Source organism: Panthera pardus, unplaced genomic scaffold, assembly GCF_024362965.1.
Source record: "Panthera pardus isolate Hobbes unplaced genomic scaffold, ASM2436296v1 HiC_scaffold_25, whole genome shotgun sequence".
Classification (NCBI taxonomy): Eukaryota; Metazoa; Chordata; class Mammalia; order Carnivora; family Felidae; genus Panthera; species Panthera pardus.
Genome location: NW_026526821.1, coordinates 90,410,958 through 90,425,127, shown reverse-complemented (window position 1 = coordinate 90,425,127; position 14,170 = coordinate 90,410,958). Strand labels below are relative to the sequence as shown.

The 14,170-nt window shown below is 39.5% G+C and overlaps 1 protein-coding gene across 3 annotated transcripts; it reads right to left on the bottom strand.

Moving 5' to 3' along the window:
• Positions 1–574: 574 nt before the first annotated feature.
• Positions 575–12,818, bottom strand: POLE4 (DNA polymerase epsilon 4, accessory subunit). Of its 3 annotated transcripts, none has more exons than XM_019442867.2 (5): positions 12,316–12,818; positions 11,651–11,735; positions 10,985–11,026; positions 10,397–10,543; positions 575–938 (listed from the first exon to the last, which is right to left on the bottom strand). In XM_019442867.2, exons 1-4 carry the CDS (start codon positions 12,523–12,525, stop codon positions 10,440–10,442), a joined length of 441 nt encoding a protein of 146 aa, XP_019298412.1. In that variant the 5' UTR covers positions 12,526–12,818; the 3' UTR covers positions 575–938; positions 10,397–10,439. The 3 variants fall into 3 exon arrangements, with proteins under 3 accessions (XP_019298412.1, XP_019298400.1, XP_019298409.1); XM_019442855.2 differs by having other exon boundaries at positions 10,397–10,539; positions 12,316–12,709; XM_019442864.2 differs by lacking the exon at positions 10,397–10,543 and having other exon boundaries at positions 12,316–12,709.
• Between the last annotated feature and the right edge of the window lie 1,352 nt (positions 12,819–14,170).

The window sequence follows — 14,170 nt, the reverse complement described above, 5'->3', positions numbered from 1 at the left end:
GTGTGAATATACTTAATGCCACAAAACTGTACACTTAAAAATAGTTAAAACAATAAATGTCACATGATGTGTATTTTGCCACAATTTAAAAAATAAAAAAAGGAATGGGTACTGATACATACTACAATATAAACAAACCCTGAAAACATTATCTAAGTGAAAGATGCCAGACACAAAATACCATAAATCATATGATTCCATCAGTATGAAGATATTTTAAAATTGAGTGTGGTGATAGCTGCACATATCTGTGAATGTACTAAAAACTACTAAAATGTACACTTTAAATGGGTGAATGGTACAGTATGTACATTATATCTCAATAAAGCTGTTAAAATTTTAACTGATTTTAAAACTATGATCACATTTATTTAAACTTCTGAAGAACTTAAGTGGCATCCCATAAATCCTGGAATCACATTCTGGTGACATACTGGGGGAAAAAGAAGCAAATAAATCAAAGGAATGAGGTTTAGAACAGCTGGCAAGGAAGATCGGAAAGATCTGTAACTGGGCATGGTGGTCCTCTGGTCACAGCGACAAGGACAAAGGCAAGATTATAAAACACACTATGTTGAAATTGATCAGAAACCTTTATTATGTTCCTCATCATTCATTAAGCAACCTACACAAATCATTTTCTTTTTCTCTGCCTCAAACAGCATAGGCTGCATCCAAGCCTAAATGGAAGACACAATAGGTGGAAGACCTTGTAGAGAAAAGCTAACATGTAGGATCTCTGCTTATCTCGGCTTAGGTGAAGGTAGGACAGGAAAAGCATATAAGTACAATATTCCAAATACTCCGTTCTTCAAAGATGAGGCCTGCAGGAGAGGGGCTGTCCGAAGGACGCAGGTGAAGGCTCACAAAACTGCCCAGCTCAGCAATCAATCCAAAGGCTCACAAAACTGCCCAGCTCAGCAATCAATCCAAAGTTCCTTTAAAACAAAAACAAAAACAAAAACAAAAACAAAGAGCAACATGTAAAGCAACGTGCCTCAAGAACTGGATGAGTGTCACAAACTGGGCAAAGTTAGAGTAGAAGCTGCTCTGGTACTGGCAATTCTCTAAGATCAAATTACTCATTTGGGGGAATATCCATCCAAAAGATCTCAGAGAAAGAACATGTCACTACAGAAAGTGGGCAGCTGAGAGTTAAGCATACAGGTCTAGAGAGTTAGAATGAGATGTGGGGAACAGAGCAAAGAAGTTGTTGTGTTAGTTAATGAGCATTTGGGGATTCCATACAAAGTGTGATTAATACAGAATAAAGGAGAAAGGTTTTCTAAGCAAAAAGTTCATAACCTTTTGAGAAACTTCCAGTTCAAGATGGGAGACTGAGCTCACAAATTTGTATGCCCTCCCTTCCAAGATTCCATTCAAAAGAAATAAAAGGTTTTAAGAAGGTATAAATCCACAATAAAGAATGGGGCCCATCAGCAGTTAAGAGATTTCAACAAAAAGCTGAATAGAAATCTGATTGAAGTATGTTTATAAATAGAAAAACAAATCAGCCTAGAATGAATAGAGGGGGGCAACAGAGGTGGGAGCCCATCGCCTAGGAGACCCTTGGGGAAGTTCCAGCCAGACTCAGACACCAGGAATGACAGAAAGAAACAGGTCAGAAAGGTTAGTGACCTGAGGGTCTACATAAGAAACAGCTGGCCCCATCTCCCTACAACCCTTCCAGCATGGAGCATTACCAGAAAACAAAATGGGAAAAAATCAGGGGTTCTCTTCTAATAAACTAAATGAATTACCTGAAGAACTACAGGAGCCTCTGAAAATGCCAGCTCCCCAAAGTAAGGCTTTCCAGACCCCAGCTTAACATCTGGTCCCACCCCAGCCCACCCTAAAGTAAAAGTGCCAGGCAAAAACCACCTTCCCATACACACACAGCTTCCGAACAGACTTCTTAACTACCTCATTCCTAAACGGAATGGAAATTACTGGGCAGACTAGAGAGAAAGGAAAAATTAAAATTTATTAAAAAAAAAAAAAAACCCTAGAATAAAACAGATAATTCAGAAAAGAACACAAGAAAACCAAGCAAAAATACCTCTAAGTTAAAAAAGAAAAAAAGAAATAGCCTCTGTGATAAAGGCAAATTCCTGCTGAGATCAACTGATAAACCTGATTGAAATATTTTTAAAAAGAAAATCCTTCAAGCACTGAAGAGGCACCAATAAAAGTGAAATCTAAAATCTAGAGAAGGCAAGAACACAAAGTAAACCCAGCCTCCAAACCTGTTTTTGCCCTAAGATCATTTGCCGTCCAAAAGATAGAGCTGAGAAATTTTGGCTGAGCAAATCAAGAGTCAAATCTAAGAGTGTGCCCAAGAGAGAAGGTCTGATTTTTTAAAAAGCTACAGTCCCAAAAAGGGGCACCCTCAGAGTAACACTGCACTAGAATTAAATCAGCCCCTTCACAGACTTGCCATCAGGGTTCACATAGATTACCACAGAGAACCAAGAATCCTCAAGTCTTGGATCTGGATTAAGGAGATTAATACATTCCCCTAGGTGCCTTGCAGCAGCAAATGAAAATCTTCTTTGGAGAAAGGTTTCATCATACAAGCCTCAAACTATCCAAAAAATAATTTATTCAAGTACATTGACCAATACATCAAGAAAGCTAGGCATAAAGAGGAAAAAAGACTATGAAACAATATCAACAGAAACAAGTCAGGAAAAAAAATAAAATAAATCGGCCTCAAAAATGCTTTGGATATTAATTAGACTGGAGACTATAAAACAACTACACTTACTTTGTTTAAACAAATAAAAGACTAGCTTCAAAACACCTGGAGCAAATACAAATAACAAACAGGCAAATGGAATTCACAGAACTGAAAATACAAAAACAAACTAAAAAATTAACAGAAAAGTTTAAAGGAGACAATTCACTGGAGAGAGAATTAATAAACTGGGAGATCAGAAAAAAACTACACAGAATGCAGCACAGAGAGGCAAAATTATGACTGAGGTTTAACAAACATTTAATGGAAATCTTAATGAGAAAGGAGAAAGAACAAAGCAGAGCCATTATCTGAAAAGATACAAGCTGAGATTTCTCCAGGGCTGATAAAAGACATCAATCCCTAGATTTAAGAAGCCTAAGCAGCAGATACATAGAGGGAAATCAGCACCTAGATACATCCAAGTAAAACTACAAAAATATCAAAGACAAATACAAAAATCTTAAAAGTATCCAAAACAGGGACAAATTAGCTTCAAACGATTAACAGATTAACAGTGATTTCTAAACAGAAACAATGAAGTCGAAACACAGAATGAGATCTTCAACATTATAAAATTAACTTTCCACCTAAAATTCTATATTCAGCAAGATGCCTTTAAAAACCAAAGTAAAATATAGGAATGCAGGCACTCTGGAAAACACTATGAAGGTTCCTCAAAAAATTAAAAATAGAACTACCCTACGACCCAGCAATTGCACTATTAGGCATTACCAAGGAATACGGGTGTGCTGTTTCAAAGGGGCATATGCATCCCAATGTTTATAGCAGCACTATTGACAATAGCCTAAGTATGGAAAGAGCCCAAATGTCCATCGACTGATGAATGGATAAAGAAGATGTGGTATATATACACAATGGAGTATTACTCAGTGATGAAAAAGAATAAAATCTTGCCATTTGCAACAATGTGGAATTGAACTAGAGGAATTCAAACCCCAATTCTGGTTCTAGGTCTCGCTCTGGCTCTGCACTCACAGGGCAGAGCCTGCTGGGAATTCTCTCCCTCTCTCTCTGCCTCTCCCTGTGCTACGCTCACCTGCTCTTTCTCTCTCTCAAAAAAAATAAATAACTTTAAAAAAAAAGAGAGAGTATATACTTTCCGGATAGAGGGAAAAATGAAATAACAAATTATACTTAAAACAAGGGCAAAAAACTGAAAAAAAAAAAAAAACCATAAAATAGGACAAATGGGAAACACAAAATAATATGGTAGATTTAAACCCATATATATATATACACATATATATATATACACATATATCACTAATTGCATTAAACATAAATGAACTAAGTGCTCCAAAGACTGTCAGCCTAAAGTTTTAAAAATAATCCAATTATACCGTTTATAAATATGGAAAGGTAAAAATTTTTTAAATGAGAAAAATACACACTATTCAAATACTAACAAAAGAAAGCTTCTAAGTTTTAAAAATAGTAAACAAAATAATCTTTAAGGCAAAAAGCACAAACAAAAGTAACAATGATCAATTTATAAATATAAAATGTTCAAACACTTAACTGCTAATAGCCTACTGCTGACCAATAACACAGTTGATTAGCACATATTTTGTATGTCATATGCATTACTATACTGTATTATTACAATATAGTCACCTAGAAAAAAATGTTAATAATAAAATAAGGAAGGAAAAATACATTTATAGGGCTGTACTGTAAAAAAAATCCACATATACTGAAGCAGCTCGAACCTGTACCATTTAGGGTACCTGGTTGGCTCGGTCAATACAGCATGTGACTCTTAATCTCAGGGTCATGAGTTCAAGCTCCACACTCGTCATGGAGCGTACTTAAAAAAAAAAAAAAAAAAATGCCCACTTGGGGTGCCTGGCCGGCTCAGTCAGAAGAGCAGATGGCTCTTGATCTTAGGGTTGTGAGTTCAAGCCCCATGCTGGGTACAGAAAGTACTAAAGAAAAAGAAAAAGAAACTTTAAAAACAAACAGAGGCACCTGGGTGGCTCACTAGGTTAAGCGTCCAAATCTTGATTTCAGCTCAGGTTATAATCTCACAGGTTTGTGGGTTCAAGCCACACATCAGGCTCTGTGCTGACAGCACTCAGAGTCTGCTTGGGATTCTCTCTCCATCTCCCTCTGCCCTTCCTGCACATACATGCTCTCTCTCTGAAAATAAATAAATTTAAAACAAACAAAAAACCTGTGCTATTCAAGGGTCAGCTGTACTATGAAGAACTTTATGCCGACAAATTTGAAAATTTAGATAAAATGTAAAATTCCTAGAAAAACTACAACTCTTATGGGGGGAAGCAGGGCAAGATGACCTCAAGAAAAGAAAATAAAATCAGAATGGTCCCAATACCATCCAAAAACATCAATCAAAAATCTTCCCACAAGGAAAATTCTAGGCTCAGATGGCTTCACTGATGAATTATACCATTCAAATAAGAAATAATTCCAATCTTACAAATTTTCTAAAGAACAGATCAAAAAGATATACATACTCTCCAACTAATTTGTATGAGGCTCACATTCGATATGAAAAAAATCTCCAATCTCTCTTTATAAACATTGATAGAGCATTTGCAATCTATTAAACTACAAAAAACCTTAGAGTTAAGTATAATTAATGGGGAAACACTGAAAGCTTCCCCTTTGAAATCAAGATGACTGCTATCAGCACATCTATTCAACATTAGACTGGAGATTCTAGGGCAGGAAGAAATTAAAAAGAAAAGGATTGGGAAAATTTCACAAAATTGTCACTACTAGTGGATATTACTGTGTAACTAAGGAAATCCAAAAGAATCAACAGAAATAATTAGAGGTAAACAAGATGCTAGGCACAAAATTAACACAGAAAACCAATTATATTTCTATACTATCAACATTCAGAAAATTAATTTTTTCTTAGAAAGATACCAGTAACAAGAGCATCAAAATTATTAAATAAAGAAAAGCATCTAACAAAATACATCAAGATTTCTTCCCAGAAAATAAAAAAACCTTAATTAAAGGGGCACCTGGGTGGCTCAGTCAGTTAAGCATCTGACTCTTGGTTTTGGCTCAGGTCATGATCTCATGGTTTCATAAGTACAAGTCCCGCATCAGCCTCTGCACTGACAGTGTGGAGGCTGCTTGGGATTCTATCTCCCTCTGTCTGCTTCTCCCCCACTCACGCTGTCTCTGTCTCTCTCAAAAATGAATTAAAAAAAAAAGGTTTTTAAACATTAAAGATCTAAATAAATGGAGAAATAGACCATGTTCATGGACTGAAAGATTCACTATTGTAAAAATATAGTTTCTCCCCCTAAATAATCTACAGATTCAATACAATCCCCACCGATACGCTTTTTACATGGAATTTGACAAGCAGATCTTAAAATACGCATGAAAGTGCAAAGAACTTAAAATAGTCAAGACACTTAAAGAAGGTGGGAAGATTTGTTCTTTCAAATAAAGCAACTATAATTGAGACTGTTTGCGATGGGCATGGGAATAGACACAACAGAAAGCCCAGAAACAGCCCTGATTTCTAACAAAAGTAGCACTGCAAAGAAAATAATATGGAAAAGTGTCTATGTAAATAATAAGAAAAAAAATAAATTGACCCTCACTTCAGTCTGATACACAAAAAGTCAACTAAAGTTTTATGAAAGACAAGAAAACTACAAAAATTTTAGCATATAGGAGAATGTCTTCATGACATGGATGGGAAAAAAGTCTTAAACAGGAAAACAAAGAGCATTACCTATAAAGAAAAACATTAATACATTTGACTATCTTTATTTTTGTTAATGTTTTAATTATTTTTGACAGAGCACAAGGGAGGGCAGAGAGATGGGGACATTAGATCTGAAGTGTGCTCTGTGCTGACAGCAGCGAGCCTGACGTGGGGCCTGAACTCACTAACCATGAAATCATGCCCTAAGCCTGAGTCAGGTGCTCAACCAACAGAGCCACCCAGGTCCCCCACATTTGACTATCTTTAATTAAGAACTCATTTATTGGGGTGGCTGGGTGGCTCAGTCAGTTAAGCATCCGACTCTTGACTTCAGTTCAGGCCATGATCTCATGGTTAGTGAGGTCGAGCCCCACATCAGGCTCGGAGCTGACAGTGTGGAGCCTGTTTGGGATTCTCTCTCTCTCTCTCTCTCTCTCTCTCTCTCTGCCCCCTCCCACTTGTGCATGCCCTTTCTCCCTCTCTCTCAAAATAAATAAACTTAAAAAAATAACCTCATTTATCAAAAAGCACTCTAAACAGTGAAAAGCCAAGTCTAAACCAGGAAAAGATACCTGCTTCCCATATGCTGAAAAAGATTCATATCCAGAAAAGAGAAAAAGCATATACATATATAATTACAGTTATAGTTATAAATCAATAAGGAAAAAGACAAAATATCCAAGATAAAAATAAGACACCACCTCACCCCCAAAAAAGGGACACACGTATGAGAAGATGTCACCAGTAATCAGGGCAATGCAAATTAAAAGTACTATGCAATTATCATTAACATCCCCACCAGACTGGCAGAAATTAAATCCCAAGTGTTGGTGAGAATGAGGAACAATGGGAATTATCATATGCTCTTGGTAGAAATGTCAATCAGGCATGCAAGAAGTATGGGCATGGAATAGACACAACAGTATCTATTAGACAGCAGTATCTACAAAAGATGGAGTTGTACATATCCTATATCCCAGCAATTTTATCTATACCCACATACATACATACATAAACACACACACACACACACACACACACACACACCTGGAGAAACATGTGTAAGAATGTTCATAGTGAATTGTTTATAACAGAAAAAAAAGTTATCCAAATATCCACATTAAAATGGTTCAATTGTGGGGCGCCTGGGTGGCTCAGTTGGTTATGCATCCAACTTCAGCTAGGTCATGATCTTGCAGTTCATGAGTTCGAGCCCCACACTGGGCTCTGTGCTGACAGCCTAGAGTCTGGAAGCCTGCTTTGGATTCTGTGACTCCCTCTCTCTGCCATACCCGACTTGCATTCTCTCTTTCTCTCTCAAAAATAAATATTAAAAAAAAATTTTTTTTAATGGCTCAATTGTAATACTGTCACACAATCGCATGCCATACAGCACAAAAAACAAACAAGAGATATGTACAACCACATAGATGATTTGGTTACATTTTTAAAAAGTTCAAAAAAATATAAAACTAAATCCTACTGTTAAAGGATACATGCTTATATGCTAAAACTATAAAGAAAAATCAAGTAAGTAATTACCAAAAAGTCAGGATACTGTTAAGTCAGCAAAGGGGATGGAAAGAAGATCTATCACAGAGAAGGAATATATATGGAACTTCTGGGGGCTGATACTATTCTATCTCTTAACCTAGCTGGTGGTTACAACGGTGTTCATTTTGTTATTTATTGCCTTTACATTTGTTATCTGTGTTCATAAGGAAAGGCTTAGAATATACATATATCAATACCTTTGCATATAACATCCAGAAAATTACCCAAGAAACTAATAACAGTTGCCTGCAGGGAAGACATGTCTAAGAGGGATTAAAGGACAGGAAGGGTAGTGGTAGTGTCCACATTACTGTTTTTCAACTACTTGACCTACAGGTAAAGCATGGGAGATTTAACTATGACAAGAAGACATGTTATTAGCCTTGACAATGTCAAAGTATAAGTATAAATGACACTAAGTGAGAGTTAAGAGTGGGTTAAAAAATGGGAAAGGAAGAGATAGGCTCACTGATAGTCATACCTTCCAAAGTGGAGAGTTAACCAAAAAAATAGATATTTTAGTGTTATATAAACTGTAAAGGTAACAAAGGAACAATTTGTTCCTTTTATAATATCCAACATTATAAAAATAATGACATAACTACCAAAAATCAGAAGGGGGGAAGAGGGATTTATGGAGCAGTACAGATTACCCAAATCTTCATTTATCACAGCAGGAAGTTAACAGATAACATGTATAGTTGAAAAACCAAAGATGAACCATATTATTTAGAAATGTAAGTGACCACTTAAAAAGCTAAAAAACAGAAACAACAAAAGGGCATGGAGCAGCAGCTGCATTTCATTGTTAGACATTAGATATTTGATTTTTAAGCATGGATACATATCGCCTTGATTAAAAAAGAAAAAAAATAATTTTCTACTTAGAACATATACATCTAAGGACATAAGAACATTTATTTTACCAAGCACAAAATAAGAGAATACTGAATCTACAAATGCTAAAATGGCCAAAATTCAGATATATTAATGTAGAGAGAACAGAGGAATGCAACTACTGAGATTATTGGATCAGAAGATGAAAATGAATACATCCACCACTCAATAAATGACCATTTATGAAAAATCCAACCTGAGGGGCACCTGGGTGGCTCAGTTGGTTAAGGGCCCTGACTCGGTTTAAGCTCAGGTCATGACCTCGTGGTTTCTTGAGTTCAAGCCCCCCACCAGCCAAGGCAGGCTCTGCACTGACAGTGCAGAACCTGCTTGTAATTCTCTCTCTGCCCCTCCCCCGCTTGTGCAGGTGCTCTCACACTCTGTCTCTCAAAATAAATAAATAAACTTAAATAAACAAATAAATTAATAATAAAAATAAAAATCCAAGCTAAGTTCTATGCCATGGAAGAGGATAGAGGGGAAAACTACATAAGATCTCTCCACTTCTATTCTGTGGTACCCTCCAATTCATCATCCACAGGTCTGTAGTGTTATCTCTTTAAAATACATATCTTATTATATACTCTGAAAAACTGGTCACTAAAAGTGAGCTGGTAAAGCAGGCTCTGAACATTTTTGGAGAACTGATGGGAAGTCTGTCACAAGAAGTTGCCTTCCTTAGGTAGGCAGGTAACAAGTTACTAAGAAAAATGAGTAAGCAAAAAAAGGGTTAAGACAGACCTACAAACTGAAAGAATACTCAATAATCTAGACTTGAAGCTAGCTATGGAAATGTATCTTGAAACACATTAAAAGAGGGGCGCCTGGGTGGCGCAGTCGGTTAAGCGTCCGACTTCAGCCAGGTCACGATCTCGCCGTCCGTGAGTTCGAGCCCCGCGTCAGGCTCTGGGCTGATGGCTCGGAGCCTGGAGCCTGTTTCCGATTCTGTGTCTCCCACTCTCTCTGCCCCTCCCCCGTTCATGCTCTGTCTCTCTCTGTCCCAAAAATAAATAAAAAACGTTGAAAAAAAAAATTAAAAAAAAAAAAAAAAAAGAAACACATTAAAAGAATGTATCAAAAGGGTGAGAGGCCCAGATTATATGACGCAGAACAAAAGAGAAAAATAGTGATATATATGACACAGAACAAAAGAGAAAACTAGTGAAATAAATAAAGCCACAAAGGATTTGTGGAGATAATGAGGCTTGAAAGAGATAATGAGAACACCCTGGTATTGTAAGGGCAAGAATGAACTCCAAGTGCACTGCTTTCACATATTCAAGTAGAATTTGTGCAAGGAACAATAAGCTGATCAGATATAGTAATTAAATAGGAGAAATAGCCCTGAAAGAAGATAGCTAAAATAAGGTATCTCAAATATTTTCTATTTCAATGACAAGACTTAGTACACAACTTAATCCAAAATTCTTAACAACAAACAGGCAAGTACATAATCTCCCAGTGGCAAAATAATAACTATAGGGCACCTGGGTGGCTCAGTCGGTTAAGAGTCCAACTCTTGATTTCGGCTCAGCTCATGTTGAACCCCGCGTTGAGCTGACAGTACTGGATTCTTGGGATTCTCTCTCTTTCCCCCTCTCTCTGCCCCTCTCGCTCAAGCATGCGAGCTCTCTCTCAAAATAAACATTAAAAAAATTTTTTTAAATAATGTTATACAGACTGAAGAAGAAAAAAGAACAAGAAGCAACCCTTTAAATGTTGGCAATTGTTTCTGATCTCTAGCATTATGATACAGGGAAGATTATATCTAGGAATGGAGATTAAAGTATGAATCAAACTGTTCAATGCACCTACCTCTACTGGAGTCCTTATATTGCCTCTCATTTTTTATAATTAGCAATTTTCAGGAAGAAGTTCTAATGACCCAAGAGAATTAGAATTGCTAGATCTCACCAGATTTAACATATTAGTTTTTCCCATCTTAATGGGAAGTAGAAAGAATTATCACTATACAGACAAGGAAGAACCAAATAGCAGTTTTATAAGATTTTGAACTCAGCTCATTAGCATGGGAAAGACAGGTGGAAATGATTATCCACCCATAGAGAACTCACCTTCCAGAAAAGCAAATTCATCCACGGCTTCTATTGCATTATCTGAAACACAATGTAAAGGGACACCTGACTAACTCTGGTCATTTGGACACCAACCTCTTAAAAAAAAACCACAACCCACATAGTGAAGGGCGTGAGGCTTTATGCAAATGAGGGCATTTATAAAATTTGTCCCTTGCTTTTGTGAATCCATTCTACTCCACCACTAAATCTTACATATCAGCTGCCTCTCTACAAGAGTAGAAAACCCTAGGTAAACACTGTTCGGTAAGGGGAAACCCTTTGCTCTGAAAGTCATCAAAGAAGAGTCTGGCAAAATGAAGGGAAAGTGGAATTAAGGTACACAAAAGTTTACACATGTACAAGGGTTGCCAACTAAAAAGAAACAAATCAAACCCCCAGTTTCTATGGGAAAAAGAAGTGTCAAGTCTGATTCAACACAGCAGACCGCATAAAGGGGTATAATCAGCTTTAGCAACACATGGACTCCTTTCATTCCCTACCCCACCACCTATACAGCCACCCAAAGCACTGGGGCTCTAAAGGTAGGACTTTCTATCACTGTGGCAGTCCAAAGGGATGTGGCACCTTTCATCTTACAGAGGTGGCTTCCCCCAGCCCTCCCTTCTTTGCCCCCAGATACCAAATACCACAGTGACACTCTACCCAAATCTCTCCTCTGAAGGGTTTTCCTCTTTCCTTGTTGAGCACAGCAGTAGGCATCTTTTGCAATGGTCTCCACAAATAATTCCTGTGAGGCACAAGGGGAGAGTTGTAGCAATGGGTTCTAGCACAATTCTTGTGAGCTCTTCTATTTGAGTGGTGGGAAGGAGGTGAGGGGTGCTCAGGTGCATGGAAAGGTTCTCAGTCTGGACTTCATGACGATCTGCTCCCATTCCCTCTACCCCAGTAGGACGTGACACGTTCCTGCTCCCTCACTTGTAAATTCTCCAGACTCATTCACTTGAGATTCCCACAAGCTGTGTCAGGCATTGTAAAAGCAATTTAAAGTCGTTGCCCGTGCCCTAATGAAGAGGCAGGTGTGTTAACAAACCAATACAACTACTGAAAGTATGTGTCTCTTTCCCCTAGTGTTCCCTCCTAGACTTTTATCTCAGAATCTGGCCCCGGCCCCTCACCTCCGCATTCTTCGCACACCCAGTCCAGAGCCTCTTCCACCCCGACTTCCCCCTCTCCCCAAGCCTCCCAAGACGCCGCTAAGCCCCGCCCCCAGGAAGGTTTCCCCCCCACGCCCCGCCCCTCGCCACGGCCCCGCCCCTCGCCACCTCCCCGCCCCGCAGCCCCGTGTGGCTTTCGCGCTCCCGCCGCACCGCTGCTCGTGCCAGAATGAAGATGGCTTCCTGTCCCGCGAGGGTCACGTCGGGGTCCGCCTTCACCAAGGCCTTCACTCGCGCTAAGGGCAACCTCGAGAGACGAGCTCCGGGCACACTCGTCGGGGCCTGCGGCGGCGGGGCCGCTGCCTCCCCACTGGGCCCCTCCTCCTCGCGGGGTGTCCCATTTCCAGCCGCCGCCGCCGCCATCCGGGCCCCAAGCGTGCTGCGCGCGGCCGCCGACTGTGCGCGCGCATGCGACGCCGGCCCCTTTCCCGCGCGCGCCGAAGGCCACGCCCCCTGTGGGCGCGTGGCTCCGCCCCTTACGCGGCTGGAAGCTCCCGGGACTCCCGGCTGGGCGTGGCGGCTCTCCTTGCGCCGTCGCCGCTCCGCTACTGCGCTACGGACCGCGGACTCTTTTCCCGGTACCGGTGAACCTGTGGGGCCTAGTTGGGCCCAGGCACCGTCCCTTACTGGTCTAATGTGGTTGGGCCCGGCTAGTGCGGGGGAGGAGCATCCTTGGTCTGGAGAAACCCAGACCTGGCCCGCAAGAATGTCTCAGTCAAGTGATAAGCAAGTGATAGCAAGCTGAGAAGGGCAGATGCCCCTGCGAGGCCTGGGCTTTCGGGAGGGCGCAGTGGACTGGGGAAAAAGGGTACCGAGAAGGGCGCGAAATCTGGACCAGTGTCAAGGAGAACAAAATGCCCTAAAAGGAGGTAGGACCTTGGCAGGCAGAAATGGGAGAGTTTCAGTCCTGACTGGAAACCATAAGAAAAAAGCACAGAGGCTGGAAAGTATGAAGTTGTGGCGATCACAAGCCGTCCACGCTCGTTCAATCGCAAGTTGCACCACAGTGTTGGCTTTCAAAGTTTTTGTTCACAGGCTCCGTTTACACTCTTAGAAGTTACTAAGGATCGCAAAGAGCTTTTGTTTCTGTAGGTTATATTGATACTTATTGTATTCGAAATTAAAGCAGTTTTAGAATATTTAATACATTACATGTTAACACAAACAATGTTTTTCATGACAAGTGAACATTTTTTATGACAAGCACAAAGTGCTTCCAAAAAAAAAAAGTTTAATGAGGAAAATCTCTTGAATGTATGGCTTTAATAGAAGACAGTTGGATTCTCCAGCTGCTTCTGTATGTTCACGTTATCACTTTTCACATAGATCTGGAAACTCCTCTGCATCTTCTTGAGAAAATGAGAATGAAAAGGGCAAATAGCATCTTAGTATTAAGAAAATAGTTTTGACGTCACAGACACCTGCAGAGAGACTCTCAGAACACACACCACCCCCCATTAGTCCCCACACCAAAGTTTGAAATCTGGCATAAAAGATCAGTTCACGTTTGCAATAACAGTTTTAACCTAAGTCTGTTGTTATAATAGCTCACATTTTTTAGCGGTTACTATGTGCATGGTTCAAAGTGCTTTACATTTATGTGTTTATCGAGTAACGATTTTTGTAATCCCCTTTTTGAAGTAGGTGGTATTTTAACCTTTATTTTACAGTTGAGGAAGTTAAAACACGAAGTGGCTAATTTATCCACTGCAGGATGTAGTCAAACCAAGATACAGTTGAATTAAAGAATATCTAGTGTCTGCATTCATCAATGATGTAGTAAATGCTACATGACTGGATTAGCAGAGGCTCCAATAGAGCAGAGCAAGAGGCTAGGCAAGATTAAAACCTTCAGAAAGGAGTCTCTGGCACTGAAAATTTCACTACAATCTCCTTTAGGATCTCAGTCCAGAGTCCACCTTCAGATTACATTTGTGGACACTCCTGCACAGGGAAAGCTCCACACAAAATTCGTAAAAGCACAGCCAGATTCTTGTGTCCCCTTACA